The following is an 18382-nucleotide window of genomic DNA, read 5'->3' on the forward strand; positions in this document are numbered from 1 at the left end:
ATGAAGACATTTACATGGTTCGAGAAAAAATTCTACATATCTATTACTCTTAACTCCTTGACTTCTCCTCCTAAACCTTGTTACCTCACGTGAAATTCGTAGAATTTTGATGAATGGTAGATATGATTCATTCCAATTCGTAGTGTGGGTAATCATGCTATTTGGATTGGTAGTGATAATGATAGCATCGGTATTTATTCTAGTAGATTGGTATTAATGCTGGTAGACTTATCTCATTTGTAGAAATGGTGTATTACTTGATAAAGTTGACATATTACAACTGGCACTGGTATTTATGTCTTCAATGCCTGTATTAATACTTTTAGAATTGGTAATCTTGGTATCATTGGTATTCTTTTGTGCTGAATTGGTATTTGACTAGTGTACTGATGTTGATGTATGTACTTGTAGCATTGCTCTGGAAACTAATACTCAATTTATCATAATATTGGTAGTATTGCTGATCGAATATGTAATGTTTGCGATTGATTCAACTCCAATGAACGATCTATTTTATGCACGGGATCGTTGTGGCTGATTTTTTTCATTATGTAAAGGAGATTGTCTCATAATTTCTGGGCTGTTTTAGATGTTTAAAACCAAATTTTTATGTAATGAGCATGGCTATTTACCTAGATGCTTCCTCTTGAGTAATCTATTCCATAAATATATGTATATTAAATGCTTAAAAAATCTTAGAATTGACTCCATATCTATCGTATTTTAATTCGTTAAACACTACTATGGAATGACTCAAATTTCAATTTTTTTATTTAACCTACTCTAATACTCTAGGATAAATTGTAGAAAATAGGGCTGCTTTTGCACATTAAAACCTCAATTCATTCCGAAAAAGGAGAATGTTATTGACTTGCAATAGTTTAAGTAGGCAGGACTAACTTGGGTTTTCGACAGTCAATCATCAATTTTTATATTTTCTTGAACCTCTACTTATTTTCAATTGTGATGAGAACTAACTCATGCAAATATCAATTTAACTAACGCCTTGTCTTTCAATACATCAATAAAAACTTAAAAAAGAAAACTACATCTATAATTTTAACTTTTTCAGCGAAGTGCACCTCATGTTTAGTATTGCAGTGATTATCTAATGATAAAAATATGAGCTATATTAACAAAGAAACTTATAACCCAAAAATAATAATTAAAACTTCAATTATAAATCCGCTTATATTTAATATTTGATCAAACGCCAATCAAAAAGTTAATAAAGTCTGGCCAACCAGAGTTACCGCAATTTTGAGGAACGCGTCGCTCTAAAAACACATTCATAGAAGTAGAAAGGCTTTCCTCATTGAAATACATTCAATAAAAGTCTCGCCGATGAAATACCTTCAATATTAACAGGCTAAAATATGCGGACGTTAAAAAATAATGGAATAGAAACTGAAAATTTTGAAACAATAACCAATTTACAGTTTCGTTTGTGGAAATTTAATGGTTGAAAGCAGCCTTATGCGGTAGAATTTTCATCAACTACGTACTGTATATGCACGATCATTCCCAGCTGGTCCTTTATGACCGCGGGAGTGATATCTATACTTTCTCACTTCATCTCTTTCTTTGATCTCCGTAATCTCCAAAATTTCGCGTTCGGATAAGAGGTTAACAGTTTTAATGATCTCTACGGCTTCTCTCCGCAGCATGTCTACGTTGGCCGCACCGGCGTCGAGGAATCAAGGCTCAGCCAAGTCGTCCAAGTCGATCAAGTCCATCAAGTCGGTGGAGTACGGGGCGCAGGATCTGAGCGCCCCCAAGCCGGACCCCTCCCCCCGCCTACCCTGCTGCCCCATGGTCACGCTGCCACCCTTCATGCACTCGACCGTCAGACTGTGCTGCCCGCAAAACTACAAGGTTTGACGTCACGACCCTTTTATTTCTTGTATAGCGCTGTTTCATTCTCACATAGGTACCTCAGATCAAAATCTGCTGGAAGCTGATCTCTGCCACATTCCCAAAACAACAATAGGGTGGTTTTCCTATTTTTTTGTTGCCTAAATCAATAGATTATTACTCCTGGAGTGCGTATGTACGAAAAGTGAAAATTTTCAAGCTCGCGAAAAGGCGATAGCTGGGCATGAAGGCTGGGAAAAGCTCGTGTGCCGTCATTCTCGTTCCGGTTTCCGCCGTGTGAGGCCACCTTGGTGCGAGGCTATGAGCGTCACAACGATCCAGGCTGCAAGCAGTTAGCCGAGTACCCTGCTAGCAAGTGGCACTTGGTTTAAATAAGGATTATTAATACCCAATCAAACGAAGGAAACTTTCCGACCATAGGCAATTGTAATAAGTGATTATTAAGAGATGTTTCCCTGAGCTCTGTGCCTCATGTATGCATTGGTAATCTCAGACGATGTAAAATTCCTGACTACTCATATAGCAACTCGGTCCTTGTGACGTCACGTGGAGTGGCATCGTATGGGCGCCAATCAGGCCTTTTTCAAATGAGATTAATATTGACATTCGTCTGAACTGGGATTACTAAAACCAAATAATTTGTATATTTTGAATACACTAATGGTGGGTAAGGAATCGCAATCAATGCCTTTCGTTTTCTTTGGTGACGGAAACTACCCCATATTAAACTTCATGCTCATGAAGGTCTCTCGGGTAACTTTACGGATGAGTTGATCGATCTTCTCTGACGTTTGGGCAACTATCTGTGCTGTCGTGACGACACCCCTGAGCAGTGGCGCAGCGAGGGGGGAGGGTTTTGGGGGATAAACCCTCCCCCCAGAGCTCAGAGAAATTTTTAGGTTTAATCCATTTTACTTTTTGGATTGATATTACTTATTGAATTGTATAAAGATCAATAAAATATCCCTCAGAAAGTCGTAAAACTCACCACTTTGAACCATTCATCTTAAAATTCCGCAATTTATTAATCTCGCTCATACCGCTTATCCTGGTGGGTATTCCATACCCCCATACACCCCGGTATTAGTTGCACCTAATCCCCCCCAGCCTTAATTCCAAGCTGCGCCCCTGCCCCTGAGAATGACGACACATTTAGTTGTCGAAAAGCAGGAGGAGATGGATCAACTGTCCCGGTAAGTTACTCGAGAGATCTTCAAGAGCATTAGGCAGCGCGTTTCGTCAAAAACTGCTACGGGCGTGTGTAACCCAGATGTTAAGCGAATTAGGCTGGGAGCCGCTGGCGACTCGGAGGCTGTGCGCTAGGCTTACAATTAGATTGCTTGAACAATTGAGAATGGGTATCTTTAGGAGCGACACAGAGAACATAATATTTGAGCCACACTATATTTCCAGGTCCGATAGAAGCGATAAATTAAGAGAGATGTTTTGCCGAACGAATAGATATGGGAATTCGTTTTTCCCCCGGACCATAAAGGACTTTAATAAACGCTAGTCCCAACTTCGTTAGAGCACTTCATTTTTTTTAGCTGTAAACGGCTGGTGCCCTAACACCCTCAGCCACACGCCTTTTAGGCGGCTTGCGGGGTATTGCGTAGATGTATATGTAGATGTAGAATCCACGGGAAAAGCCTCAAACACTTCAATTGGCCATCATTATTTACAACTAGCTTTAAAAAAAACTTTTTAAATACTAAACATATGAGAATTAAAATTTAAAATTCAATAATCTTTATCTCGGTATAAACATCATTAACATATTTTCAAATAAATTACCGTTGAAATAATTAGGGACGAATTTTTTTAGTAAAAAGTAGTAAGGGATCTTTTTATTTAGCATTTTAGAATTTTGTGATTTAAGGATAGTTAAGAGAAAGCATTAAGATTTTTCCTGAGCAAGAATAATTTTTGCTGACGACCAAATTCCTATATTTTTATCAATAACATTACCAACCTAGACTCTTCAGTCATTACGCCCAATTAAATGGCTACACGCAGTAATCAGGGGTTTTCAAATAGCTGTAGAGTAAATGTGCACATAATTATGGGCATTTGCAAAATATTGTAGGCAAGAAAATTAACCAATGTGTTTGGCATTATGATCATGGCTGGAAAAAAAGAAGTTTCTCCATACAGAAAATTCTATCAAGAAAAAATGGTCCACTTTAAAAGCTAGTAAATTGCAGTTTACTACATACCAGTACTCGAATAGAAATGAAGTTATCCATTTTTCTACTCAAATCGCTTAAATTTGCAATGGTAGTCGAATATGGCAAAGGGCCTTGACGAGTTAATTTTCTAACCATTAATGTATTGTCAATGTCCACCATTATGAGCAAATCTACTCCATAGCTAGTTGAAAGTCTCAATTAACTGCTAGTAGACATTTATATGGACATAATGACTGCATAATTAACTTCTCAGAGAGCGGTTCTTCGCAGAACCTCAGTAAGTGAAACTCTCATGATCCACGTAATTTTGAGAAGCCGTCTTAAGAACTATCGTACATTTCAGTATATTCCAGTATTTTCATTGATGTTTTGTTTATCGTCCAAGTTGCCACATCATACATTAAAACGTGGATTACGCAGCAATGCACCACTTTTATTCTGAGCGTCAAGGAAGTGTCTATATGGATCAATATATTATTTCGCTGCTGGAATGTTGTTTTAACTATGCCAAATCGAACAAAACTTACCAGATAAGAAATTTCATTTTAAGGAAGAATATTTTAACGTCCTCTACCATACATTCTCCCTCCAAGCTTTCAATCTTTAAAATTGTACGCTCAGGCCTTCAGGTTGTAAACCGCTAGCACTCATTTTGAAATAACAATAATAACTAGAGATGCGTGAAAATCGCAAATGCGATATAGATGCGACGAGCGCAAATAAACGCGACATAGATGCGATGTCTGGACTTTTATGATATTTTTACGCAAATTTTCCTTTTCGACGGCAAAATTCGTACATTTTGTGCCGAGCGCAGTTTAAATGCTCCGCCGACACTCACCGCTTAAAGCATGTGAGCGACTGGCCAGCTGCTAGCTGGTTGGGCCTCTACGTGGCCGCGAACTACAAGTGGGCGCGTGCAAGCTACACCTCCTCCACTATGTGTCTTAGTCCTCAATTTATTATTGTTCCACAACATAATTATTTAAAATATTCTGTATTTTGACATATAACTGTGTTTCACTACATTTTATCGTCATCTACCTCATTATGAAAATAAAAAATTGACGCTACAAAATGCGATAAACTGTTATCGAAAGTGCGATAAAATAAAAATGAAAGTGCGATTTTCACGTATCTCTAATAATAACTATTTCTGTGATTTAAGGTTGGTCAACATCCTAGCAACGCGATGATCGGCAAGTTCGGCATCCCGCAGTCCCCGCCCTACAAGGAGGAGAAGAAGCCGGGTGGGGTGCACGCCAAGCTCGTCACGTGTCTCACGGCCATCGGGTGCCGAGACGAGAAGCGAGACCGATGGTGGTGGAACGTGTGCTTCAAGAAGAAGCGCAAGAAGGGAGTGGCGCCCGTGTCGGTCATCGGGGGACCAATGAACATCGCCAACAAACCCTCGTGGGTCAAGGCGCAGGAGGAAGGGCCGCCCAGGTAAGGACAAATATTAATAATGTTTCCAAATAGGCTTCCGCGGAGATTATGATGATATCTGGTGATTTTTCCGGGTATTCTTCCGCGTTTATCCATTTTGTCGGACAATACTTCGCCAACGTTCCAGCTGGCTTCCTCAGGTCCACTGAAGTGTCGATGCAGAAAGTTGTTCATCTTATATACACCCCGTTTGCCGCCTTTTTTGTGGAGGTGTGCCCTGATTGGTCAGGATCTTTGAAGACCCTTTTCCACGCGCTGGCGAGATTGTAGCCGTCTTCACGGTTGAAGTTCTTTGTCGTTTTGGCGATTTCAATTGCCCCCCTGATTATTCTCGGGTAATAGCGGCCTTCTTTGTTCAAAAGAGAGGCGTTGTCAAATTCAATATTGTGTGTCGGTCCACTCCATTGGTGTACCGCCACCGCTGAGCCAACTGGAACGTTGGCGAAATATTGTCCGACAAAATGGATAAACGCGGAACAATACCCGGAAAAATCACCAGATATCAAATATTAATAATATATAACTGATAACTGTTGTACTGGGTTGATTTTCAGGCCGGACGGAAATTAATTTGTTACTTCAATCTTAAAAGAACATGAATTCTCCGTTGTAAAGATTCACACTAATATTTTACGCTGAAAGTAACATTTTAAAAAATCAGCAAAACAACAATGCACATGGTAACACATAGAAATTAACATTGAAATTGCATTCACATATATATATATATATGAGTGGGTAGTAAGCCAAGGGGTACAAGTGATTTTTTTCTCAAAAAAGTTAGGTAAAGTTAATTGTTAGAATAAATACACAAAAACCTGGTTGCAAAAGGAAAGTAGTGAGTCTCTGTTCTGTGCTGCCATCGAGTGGAAAATTAAATGCACTACAAAGTATCTTATTGATGTTGTTTGTTTTCTATATCTAATTTCTGTACCTAACGCTGTATAGAAAAGAGAAATCACTTGTACCCCGTGGCTTCCAACCCACTCATATATATACCAACAATAATTTCAGGCTTGACTTCGTGAAACCTCTCCATACTGGAAATATAGGAGTAAAACTTTGTCAGGTTCACTATTGTATTAATATGGGCACGACCCGGGTTTCGTAACGTGGTTAAGACGTAGTTAACGTAGTTAACCTGAAGACCTAACTACGTAACGAAACCCGGGCCGCCCCCATATTAATATAATAGTGAACTGACAAAGTTTTACTCCTTTATTTCCAATTAATAATATATATTTTATTGATCCTTGAACATTTTAAAATATCACATGGATACAAAACCAAGTTAGACCTATAGGTGACCCCTGAGGCTTTTCCAGGTTGGTGGGATCATCTTAAAAAAAATCGCAACACTGTATATTAGAATAACAAAAAGTCTTTTAGATACATAACTAGTAATTTGATACATTAATAACATAAAACAGTGATTTATAATAAGCGATAGAGTATATGAAAACAATGGAATCGTAATTAAATTAAACAAAATGAAAACAATGAACATGGTTAGTAAATACTTCTAAGTAAAATTCCCCTTATACTTGACTGATATTTTTGTTTGTAAATAGCAAAAGTTTCACATATTTGAGCAGCGTATATATGCTGTTACTCTCTTTGATTGTATCGTTCAAGCAGTTGTAAAATTTTGGCCCTAAGTAAAGAACGCTTCGTTTATAAAAATTAACATATAGTTTGGGAAATACACGTGAAATATTTATTCGTAGATAGTATGAATGGGGCCAATCCAAGACTTATGTGCTACTATCACTACGAAGGTAGAATAACCTTAGCACTTTGAAGATAAACGTATAAGTGCATCATAGGTAGTATGTATCTTCAGTTTGACAAATATAGGGAACAAGGGTGAAGAGCGAAAGCCCTTATTAAACCACACGACCCGTTTGTTATCATCACTGGCCAACAGTATATAGATTATTTTGACGCAATGTCATAGTACAGGGTTATCATAAAAGAATGGTGCGGCTTCAAAGTTCCATAGGAAGATAATAATAATAATATTTCTAGTGTGCTTGGACAATTGCCCATTAAGAAAATACGATGGCTACAGCATACAAAAGAGCTCACAAAATAAACTTTTACAAAATATATCAAATATTCCCAAATGGAATAAGGCACAACTAACACATCAGGACATAAAAATGAAATCTTGAAGTTACTCCATCAATCATAGCAAGAAAACCTAATAAGATAGGGTGGCAGAGATTTTTCAGAGGCTGCCCGATCCCTACTTGAGTGCCTTGAGGAGGGTACTTTAAGTGCAGCACTCCGCCCGTCGGATGGGACGTTAAGCCGCGGTCCCCTTGGCGCCTTTCGCTAGAAGTAGGAAATGTCGACGACGCATTTCTTTCTTGTTGAGTGACATACACAACGGGGCACATCTAGAAATTTATTAATTATGTACAAAAACTGTTTGCGACGACAAATTCGAAAAACCAAACTGTAATTAATTCTGTTTTTATTTAAAGTATGTTCAAAACCGCAACTTTCTTCCATGATAAACCTTTGTAATAAATTAGGAATGTAGTTCCGACTACTCCGGATAATATTGTGATATCGATGGCCACTGGCAACCACATATTGCTAACCAATCCACATGAAAACACGTTATCGTCACGATATTTTAATGTCTTAATGATAATGAAACACTAACCTAGTCATAAGTGGACCAAAAGGAACGTTATTATAATATGTCTACATTTCCAAATCATAGGTTCATAGCGGAATTCATAATCAGATAATAGCGTCTTAAAAATTCGTAAAATTGTATGTTTTATTATATTTTAAGTTTTTTATTTTTCATGTATTCTATTTATTGTTGTTTTTATTTTTAGTATATTGTGTTGTGAGATGAACGATAACGATGAAATCGATCTTATAATAGAAGAGGTCTCAGCCCAAAAACCCTGTATTATTCGGCAAATTACAAACAAAGGATGAAGTTTAGGCTGAATATTGGGAAAAAATATGCAAAACTTTAACATACAAAAAAAGGAGTATGCAACACTTTAAAAAAATCGACGAAGAAACCCATATTCAATATCGTAAAAACATTTATCAGAGGCTGAAGATTTAAAGTAGAACGATCATAAAATTACACCATTCCCATTCTTTATGCTGATTTATGAATTTCAATTTAAAAGATAAAAATTGACTTTCTCATATTTCGACGACCAAATTAATTCCAAAGCAATCATGGAAAATGTTCAGAATGAAATACAACCAAATGATCATAAATTATAAAGCATATTACCGATTATAATCATGCATAAATATCATCATTGAGTGAAAAAATAACATTTTCCAAAAGGGATGGAAAACAGTGCGACCCAGTCAAAGCATGTGACAAAAAAAACCTACCTCATTTACGATACATATAATTGACCAATTATTTTCCGAGTTTCCCCCAAATAATGAAAGGGATATATAATTTAATATTTGGAATGAATAAAGTAATTTGCTAAATTGTGTATATTCAGCATTTCAATGATTTCCCACTTCCTCCTTTAGACTGCGGGTCCCAATTCAGGTCCATTCACGGCCAAAATTAGAATAAAAATAAATAATAGACTAAGTTTATACTCTATAATTTCAATTCACAGGATATTATCCTCTGATAGTGCCTCATCTTTTTAGGTCAACAGAGCTATACGCTACTAATTATCGTGTGGGAGGCTTTTTAATATTTATTTGGTTTAGTCCCCGGATAAGCGCAATTTTAAATACGTGATGTATTACGTACTCGACAAAAGCAACATTTCCAGCAATAAAATAGCATGCTACTATTTTTGTTGTCGCATATGGACAGAGTTAGCTTTGAATTCCTTGGCGTTGTTATGATTGGAGCAATTATGGTTTACTTAATGGGAAGCGGGCGAACATATTTCGTCAGTTTTAGGTCAGTAAAATAAACATGGGCAGCATTTGTTACAAACGCCCGTATTTAAAAAATTATTGATATTATCTTGATTCAATACTTAGCTTTCAACTAACTATGAATTAAAGTTTTTTTCACAATAATCCAATTTTGAATTAATTTATACCTTATTTTATAAATTATAGTCCACTTGGTTGAAGCATGAAAAATTATGCTGATTTCAATTTATGCTGAGTGAAATTAAATGTGGTCCCACTCATAAATAAAATTAAAAGGTGTGAAATCAAATATGGGTATACCAACAGTTTTCAAAAGCTTTGAAGAACAGATGTCTAGGTGTTAAATAAGTTGGCGTTTTGAATTCTATTCCAGCCGTTTTGAATACTAAATAAATATTTCTCTAACAATGGTGTTCCGATTCACAATATTTCACCATTAAAACTTCAAGAAATACCACCAAAAAAATTCGTATTGACTTGGCCACTAACAATCAGATTAACTCTTAAAGACTACATGGTGAAGGTCATAAACTTCACCATTGACCACAATTGATAGTTAATGTAGCTCTGTCCAACTCTTCTCTTCATGACTATTGGTTAGCTGGTCACTCGATTTAGAAATTCTTAACACAACATCCATGTAGATACGCAACCTTTTACGCACATTCAAATTTGCAATGAAAAAAGTAGCAAAATGAGTCCCTGACTAAGACGTGACAGTTGTTTCAAGACACTCTTAGTATCACTGATTAACAAATCCTATAAGAATGAGCGTTACTACTTGCTTTTTCGCCAATGTTGTGAGCTTTAGTTTAGGCTAGTAATTTTCAGCCAAATACGAGCAAAAATCTGCAACGGAAAAATTGCTTCAACCAGGAAATGTTGCCTTTGGCCCTTTTCGACGAATGGAAAGGGCAATTTTTTTACTGTATTCCAGCATGTTTCCATTAATAAGCGTAAAAAATAGGCCCAAATTGGTATCACTCGTTTAATAACGAAAGAAGCCCTTTCTCACACACAATGGCGCAATTCCAGAACAGACTATCCGAGGGTCTGCGGATGTACGGCTGGACGGAGACCACTTTCAAACAACAGGACATGAAAGCCACTACAATTCTTTGGACTCAAAACTGCCGCAAAGCAATTAGAGTTAACCCTTGGGAACAAAACAATCACTATTATCAGTTTTTATCAAAGACAGTAGTTTTTTACCAAATTAAGGCTTCTGCTCCAATCGTTATTTTTTTCTTAGGTAATTCTCATGAAGGTGGTATCTTCGCGACAAAGGCATTCAAAGTAACTACTTGATTCCATAAAAATATCCTTTCGTAGATATTTTAAAAAATCTCAATTGGCCAATGGAGAATTTCAACTACTCTAAGCCTTCATATTAGGTTGAAAATCAGCTTAATTGTGTTGAACATTAATACGATCCATATTGTTGTGAGCAGTTGTTCATTGTGTTTTAACTCCATAACTCACGTACTCATAATTACTCTCTAACGGATAACACACCACAAGGGACTTGTAGAGAAAACTAATCGGATGACATTCCTAATTTAATAAAAAAGCGGAATATTAATGATTCCGTAGTCAATTACAGATACAGTAAATAGTAATAACGAAACTATACAAGAATTAAAAGGTGTTATTGTAGAATTAAGAAGGGAAATTACAGATAAAAACAAGATAATTGAAGTTCTCTCGCAAAAGGTAAATGCGCTAGAGCAGAAACAGTATGACTGTGATGTGGAAATAGTAGGTTTATGCTCTACTGAGAATACAAACAATGAAGTCCGGGACAAAGTGATTGGATTATGCAGAGACTTACAGGTAGAAAATATTAATGAAAGTGACTTAGAGGAAGTATTTATTATCAGAAAGAATGCACTAAAGCCTAACAAAGTCATAGTGAAATTTAATTCTAGAAAATGTAAACAGAATGTAATTGGCAAAAGAAAATTAACAAGAGAAAACACTATCAAAGAAAAATATGGACATCAGTTATACATAAACGATAGGCTTACATGGTACAATCAAAATTTGTTATGGAATGTGAAAGTTAAAGCAAAAGAATATGGATATAAATATGTATGGTATAAAGATGGGAAGGTACTGGTTAAAAAAGATGAAAATTCAACGATTCTTAAAATCTCAACAATAGAGGGAATTGAAAAAAATTTCTAATATAAATACCTAGATTATAAATAATACTGATTTATCCTTCTCAGAGGCTGTCAGAATAACAAATGAAAAAATATTTTTAAATCTTTAACTTATCTGGTTATTTTGTTTTGAAGGGTAATTACAAATTCAAAAGCTGTAATGGATTATTCCTATATCAAGAGTCCTTGTATTGAATTTGAAGCGTATGAAAATGTATTGGATGTCCCATGTAAGAAAACTACTGATGAGGAATTCACCATAGTTCATTTGAACATAAGGTCGATTAAAAAAAATTGGGATTCTTTCCTTGTTTTACTTGAAAAGCTATGTATAAAAAAAGAAGTTGCTGGGGTCATTTTAACAGAAGTGAACATCACAACTGATGAAACTTTCTTATACAAAATAAATGGTTTTAATGTCTACTCCTCACTAAGGGAAGGTAGAAGAGGTGGAGGTATTCTACTGTACATAAAACAAGATTTTAAGTTCACTGATGAAAACTTTAAGATGATAAATTCGGAATCAATTATAGGGACCCTAAATATAAAAGGTAAAACTATAAAAATAATGGCTATATATAGGCCTCCTGATCAAAATGTTTTGCATTTCCTACAGGAGCTAGAAAACATTGTCAATATGTCCAAAAACAAGAAGTCCATCATCATAGGTGACATAAACATAAATCTTAAAAATAAGCACTGTGCAAATACTGTAAAATATAAAGAACTTCTTTTGTCACATGGGTACCTGTCATTAATTAATGCATATACAAGGGAAGAGATCAAAGACGGTCATCTGGTTCAATCATGTATAGATCATATACATTTTAATGGACATTCTAACTTAGTTAACAGTTTTATGATAAGACATCGACTTTCAGATCACTACTTAATCGGTGTGTCCTTCATAGACCAAAAGAAAAAAACAAGTCTGGGTCAGTCAGCTGATTGTAAAAATTATAGACATAGGGAAATAGAATATATTGACAATAGTAGGGTGGACCTACAAATAAATGATTATAAATGGAGCACTGTAGTGGAGGAGAACAACCCAAATATTATGTTTGCAAAACATAGTCTGATATTCAATGACATTTATGAAAAATCAAAGGTAACCTTCAAGCCTATAGGGCGAAGGAAAGAAAATAAATAGATGAATGAAACTATCTACAAATTAATATTAGAAAGAGATAAGGCCTTTAAAAAATGGAAAAATAGCCCCAGAAATAATTTTCTCAAAGAAAATTATAAAACCATAAGAAATAAAACTGTGAAACATATTAGGAAAGCAAAAATTGATCACTTGAATACAAAGGTATCAAATATACAAGATAATAGGACACTTTGGAATGAAATTAATAGAATGACAGGTAGGAATATTAGCAGATGTAATGATGATACAATATTTAGCCACTTAGTTAATGATTTTAATGAGCAAGAAATATGTAATAAGTTTTTGAAACAATTTTTAATAAGAAGTGAAGAGACTAAATGTACTTGTGGACAGAAATTTTATGATGACATTCATTTCCATAACTTATGTAGTATTTATTTACCGGAACCCACAGAAGATATCATTAAAAAAATTATAAAAGAGCTTAAAAATAAGGGACCTGGTCAAGATAGAATAAGAATCAGAGATATCAAGGCAAACCCTATACTTCTTCCTATTATAACTACTCTTGTAAAAAGAAGCATTACCCAAGGTATAGTGCCTGATGGGCTAAAAATTGCATTGGTTAGACCTATTTATAAAGGTGGATCCTACAAAGATTTTACGAATTACAGACCTATCTCCCTGCTACCAACTATCAATAAGATTATGGAGAAATACGTGGCACAGTATCTAACAAATTTCTTGAAAAAACATAAAATAATCTCAGACTACCAATATGGATTTGTGGAAGGTAGAGGAGCTAAAGATGCACTTGAAAATTTTGCCGACATAATAAATACCAACCTTGATAAGAATAATAAAGTAGTAGTCACATATGTGGATTATAAAAAAGCTTTTGACTCTGTCAATTTGCCCACATTGCTGCATATACTGCAGGATATTGGAATTAGAGGGTATATCCTGAAATGGTTTAGAAGCTATCTCCTGCAGAGGAGTATCAGGGTGAAATTTAAAAACTGTATTGGAAACCAAGGAAATGTAGAATATGGTGTACCTCAAGGTTCTATTTTAGGACCAATCCTTTTTACTGTGTATATTAATAGTATATTTAAATGTATTTTAAATTGTAATATTTTACTTTATGCTGATGATGTTGTATTGATATCTGCTCATAGAGATTTAAATACTGCCATTGCCTACATGCAAAATGATGTAAATAACTTAACAAAATGGTCACATGACCATGACCTCTCCATCAACATGAAGAAGTCCAAAGTTATGTCCATAGCCATTAATGCAGCTAACGTTCAACAGATTCACATAACAATACATTATTATAAATGCCTGCATACTGAAATAACCAAGTCTGTGTGTAAATGCAACAAATTAGAACAAGTAACACAATATACGTATCTCGGTATCATAATAGATCAGACATTCAAATTTAGGGAACACTGTGAGAAGATATGTAGTAAATTACGAAAGGTTAGTTATCAAATGTATCATATTAGAGATTTTTTGCATATTAAAGTTAAAAAGATGTTGTATTTCGCAACTGCTGAATCAATATTAAGATATGGCGTTACTATTTGGGGTAAAACCTGTAGGGTACATAAATTAAAACTATACAGTACACAAAACCGGATCATCAAAGCGATTGCATACCACAAAAAAAATGATAATAATTTGTCAGCTAACTCAGACTCTCACGATACAAATAATTTCTATAAAACACTAAGAATACTACCACTCGAAAAACTTCTAACCTATATTTTAGTAATAGATAATTATTTTTCCAATAAATACAAAACACTGAAAGACAATTTTCATAAAATGGAAAAGAGGAATCTATACCAATATAAAATCCCCAAATGCTTCAATCAATACGGTGAAAACAAAATGGTGGTTAGTTTTCCTAAATTGTTTAACAAATTACCTAAAGAAATGCATGGTTTAACCACATATTCGGATGTCAAAAGTAAACTTTTAAATTATCTACTTGAGGACTTTAATTTTTAATTTTAAGGCATAAGTTTTTTATCGTTTATTTCATTGTTTTAGATGTTTTTAACTTCTTGTAAATGAATTATGGAGAACCTGCTGATGAGCCTGTTTTGGCTCAGAAGGTCTCCTAATTGTAAAAATATTTTTTTGTTCTAAAATATTGTAATATCAGGGTTTTTCTCTTTTATCTTTTCTTGCCCAATAAGTCAGAATATGTGTTGGTTATATAGTGAAAAGCGTGTTAAGAATTTGCAAAGGGAATGTTTTTAATGTATAACATATATTTTAATATTTGAGATATGTATTTTTGATGTATTGTAATGTGTTTAAATCCTTAAATTACAAGAGTGAATAAAAATTCCTTCATTTCCTTAAAAAAAAAAAAAAAATTTGGGGAAGAACCACCCCATCACAATAGTATGATCAAATAGAGTAAATAGTTTCCCAGTAAATAAATTCTAATCACATCGAGTAACAATAAGTATTTTTGACATGTTTCTCACCCCGAGAGATATCCGTAAATATTTTCCAGATGTTTGTATATTTCAAAAACAGTGTTCTGCAGTAACGTTCAAGTTACCGTTCAATTTTAATAGACATTGGAATTCGTTTTTCCCCAATGGGGGGCTTAAATAAATGGTTGGTGGAAATCACACCTATTGAGCGCCATTTTCCCCCCCGAAAAGTTAGGCACATTAAAAAACACTATGTACAATTTCATTAGACCAGGGGTCTCCAAAATATGGCCCGCGGAGTGCTTTCATCCGGCCCACGCACTCGTTTCAAGTAGCGCGCAATTCTCGCTCGTTTAGCTCTGTGAGACGCCGCTAGGAGCATTGCAGCTCTGTAGTGCACGTCAAAGTCGCCTTCAACTGTTCGTAAATAATAAATACGCCACCGGATACTTCAGTAGACGTTGGTATCGAATACTTCAGTCATCGGCAAATTTGCTATCCGGCCCGCGGGGCGATTCGGAACTTGGAATGTGGCCCTCGTGGCCTAGTAAATTGGAGACCCCTGCATTAGACAGAGAGTATGAGGGTTCTGGACGAACCCTTCGAAGGATACAACACACCGGGGCCGGGAACCAAGCCCGTGGCTTATAGGCCGGATCACCCGGGGAGGGGCTGGAGAGGTAGGAGAAAGGGAAAGAGGCGCCGCCGCGATAGGAGCCCGTCGACGCCTCTGGGAAAGGAAAGGGACGGAAGGAATGGGACGAGGGAAAGACACCTCAACGCTATAGAAGCGAAGAGGGCCCTACTATTAGCGAAACCAGGCAAAGCCATTAATGTGTCAGCGATTTTAGTGGGTTTTCCTATGAGGAAGAAAAATCCATCGATCAAATCGCTAGAACCCTGCATTAGACAATTAAAAAGACACATAATGCCACAAGACTATTTACGCGGCTTGAGAAATAGTATGCAGACGTAATTTCCATGTTTCTCATCCTTGCCAACACGAATGCTGTCACTTACTGCTTCCTTGCCTCCATGCCATAAGTTACTAACATATTTTTTGTGTCTGCTTCTTCCACTTTGAAAATCGCACGTCCATCTAGGCCATCCTTCCTCACTCGCTTCTTCAAGCGCGTGTGCTGCAGGTGTTGCGCGAAGCCGCAGGACCCAGAGGACGGCATCAAGAAGCAGGGGTGCTGCGGCCGGTGCGGCAGTTGCTGCTACACGTGGTTCAAGAAGCTGTTCGGCCCGTGCTACTGCGGGTGCTGCGACAAGTACCTGTGCATGTGCTGCAAGAAGGCGGCGGACAAGGCAGCCGAAACGAACGCGGCCGCCGCGGCCCTCGACGCCGTCAGCAAGTGGGGCGCCGTGGCCGAGGCCAAAGGGGACCCCAAGAAGAGGGGCAGCATGGACCCCGTCACGGTAAGCGGATATTTATTTATATCACACCAAAAACAGCGCTATGGCCTTTACATTGGGTTTGTAAACAAAATAAATTATGTAAATATAATTAATAAACATGTACAAAAATAATATCATAAATAGCAACCATTTTCAACGTATACAATACATACAAAAGGTCGGTGTCAAAAAGATAGACTTTTCACTTGGTTATTAAAATTGGTGCGGGAGGGTATGATGTCAAGAGAGGAAGAAGTGTTGGAGATTGAATTGAAAATAGAAGGTAGGCGGAAAAAGAGGGATCTATGAGATATTGCCAGACGGAAATTGGGCTGGTGTAGAGCTTCAGTATTGCGGGTTTTGCGAGCAGGAATGCGTAGTGAAAAGAATGTTAGGATATGCATGTGTGACCGCAGACAGTGGCGGATCCAGGATAGGGACCAGGAGTGGTTCAATTGCATGGTGAGCCTGAGGGGTAACCTCCCAGCAGTAGTGGGGATCCGGACGACACTATGTACCATTTTACCAAGCGTAAAGCGGATACCCAAAAGGGGGCTATAGTCCCAAAGTGGATAGTGTAATTGGGGATAGCATTGAAGTAATGATTTTTATAGCCCTAAGAGTTTATATATTATTGTATTTATGTATTTTTAAATCAGAAGGGGAACGTGGTAGCCTAGTAGTTGGAGCACTTTGCAGTTAATCAAAGATTCTGTAGGTGAAGCCTTCGAACACTCCCAATATAAAATACTAGAAGTGCGAGGTAGTCTAGGGAAAGGAACTACCCCCACTATTATGAATTTAAGACATTAAATCACCTGTGCATAAGACTGGGATACCCAAAGGATCGGATACCCAAAAGGGGGCTATAGTCCAATATTATAGCAGATTTTTCTTTCAAAATGCCCCGCTGGCTTAGTCCGGTTTGCGCTCTTGCCTCACCTATCCAAACCAACCATCGGGTTGAATCGCTACGCGTATGAAATGAGTGGAGTTCAATATTCTAGCTGTATTTTCTTTCCAAATTATATGCTCTTGAAGATTTTTATCTGCGGTCAGTGGCGGATCCAGAGTGGATACCCAAAAGGGGTGTTCAATTGTCCCGCTAGAGAACGCCATCGCGTTTAGATGGTTTTACGTTGTCTAAGCATTCGTGTGATTCGTACGCTTCAATCAATAGTGAAACAACTTCTTTCGTCCACATTTCAGAAATGTCAATTTTCGGAACAAAACCAATATTTTACAGCCAAACAGGATTTTTTTCCAAAGAGCTTCTTGTTTTGGCCGCTAGAGGTCAACAAAACCGACTTATGATTGAGGATTGGCTGCGAGAAAATATAACCTGTTCTAAATTCCAAATTAGGCGAGAAATTTTGTCCGATGTTGCGATTAGGATATTGGACAAGAAATAGGTGTGTGCCAGTCGGACCACAATCCAATATTCAATAGATTCGCCAATAAATTGGGAAGTGTCATACGGGTTTTAGAATGAGGAATATTGGAGTGTTAGAAAGGAATATGATTGGGAGAGGATGGAAGAGAATAGGACTTACGGATAAAATGAAAAAAGTAAGCCTTATTACGAATTGAAGAGGGAACTCCAAGAAGGGTTGGGGATTTATTTAAATTGATGGATATATACAAAGTTTTCTTCTTTTTAATTGTTGAAATGAACTTCCACAAATTTGAGCCGAAGACTGTAGAGATTAAGCATATTTCCATTACTTGTTCGACATAAGTGTTGTTATAATTAGGGACAAAATTGTCTTCACATCCAAACGGCAGTATTAACTCAAACCGGCCAAATTTTGAGGTACATGTTATTGGACCTTA

The 18382-nt window shown here is 36.6% G+C and overlaps 1 protein-coding gene across 1 annotated transcript in view; it reads left to right on the forward strand.

Moving 5' to 3' along the window:
* Window positions 1-1293: 1293 nt before the first annotated feature.
* Window positions 1294-18382, forward strand: part of LOC124167207 — an 88540-nt gene continuing 71451 nt past the window's right edge. Inside the window, exons 1-3 of the mRNA XM_046545055.1 lie at window positions 1294-1875; window positions 5233-5510; window positions 16252-16570. Coding sequence (XP_046401011.1) covers window positions 1639-1875; window positions 5233-5510; window positions 16252-16570 — 834 coding nt within the window. The 5' untranslated portion in view covers window positions 1294-1638. The remainder of the gene's footprint in view (window positions 1876-5232; window positions 5511-16251; window positions 16571-18382) is intronic.

Source organism: Ischnura elegans, chromosome 10, assembly GCF_921293095.1.
Source record: "Ischnura elegans chromosome 10, ioIscEleg1.1, whole genome shotgun sequence".
In the NCBI taxonomy this organism is placed as follows: Eukaryota; Metazoa; Arthropoda; class Insecta; order Odonata; family Coenagrionidae; genus Ischnura; species Ischnura elegans.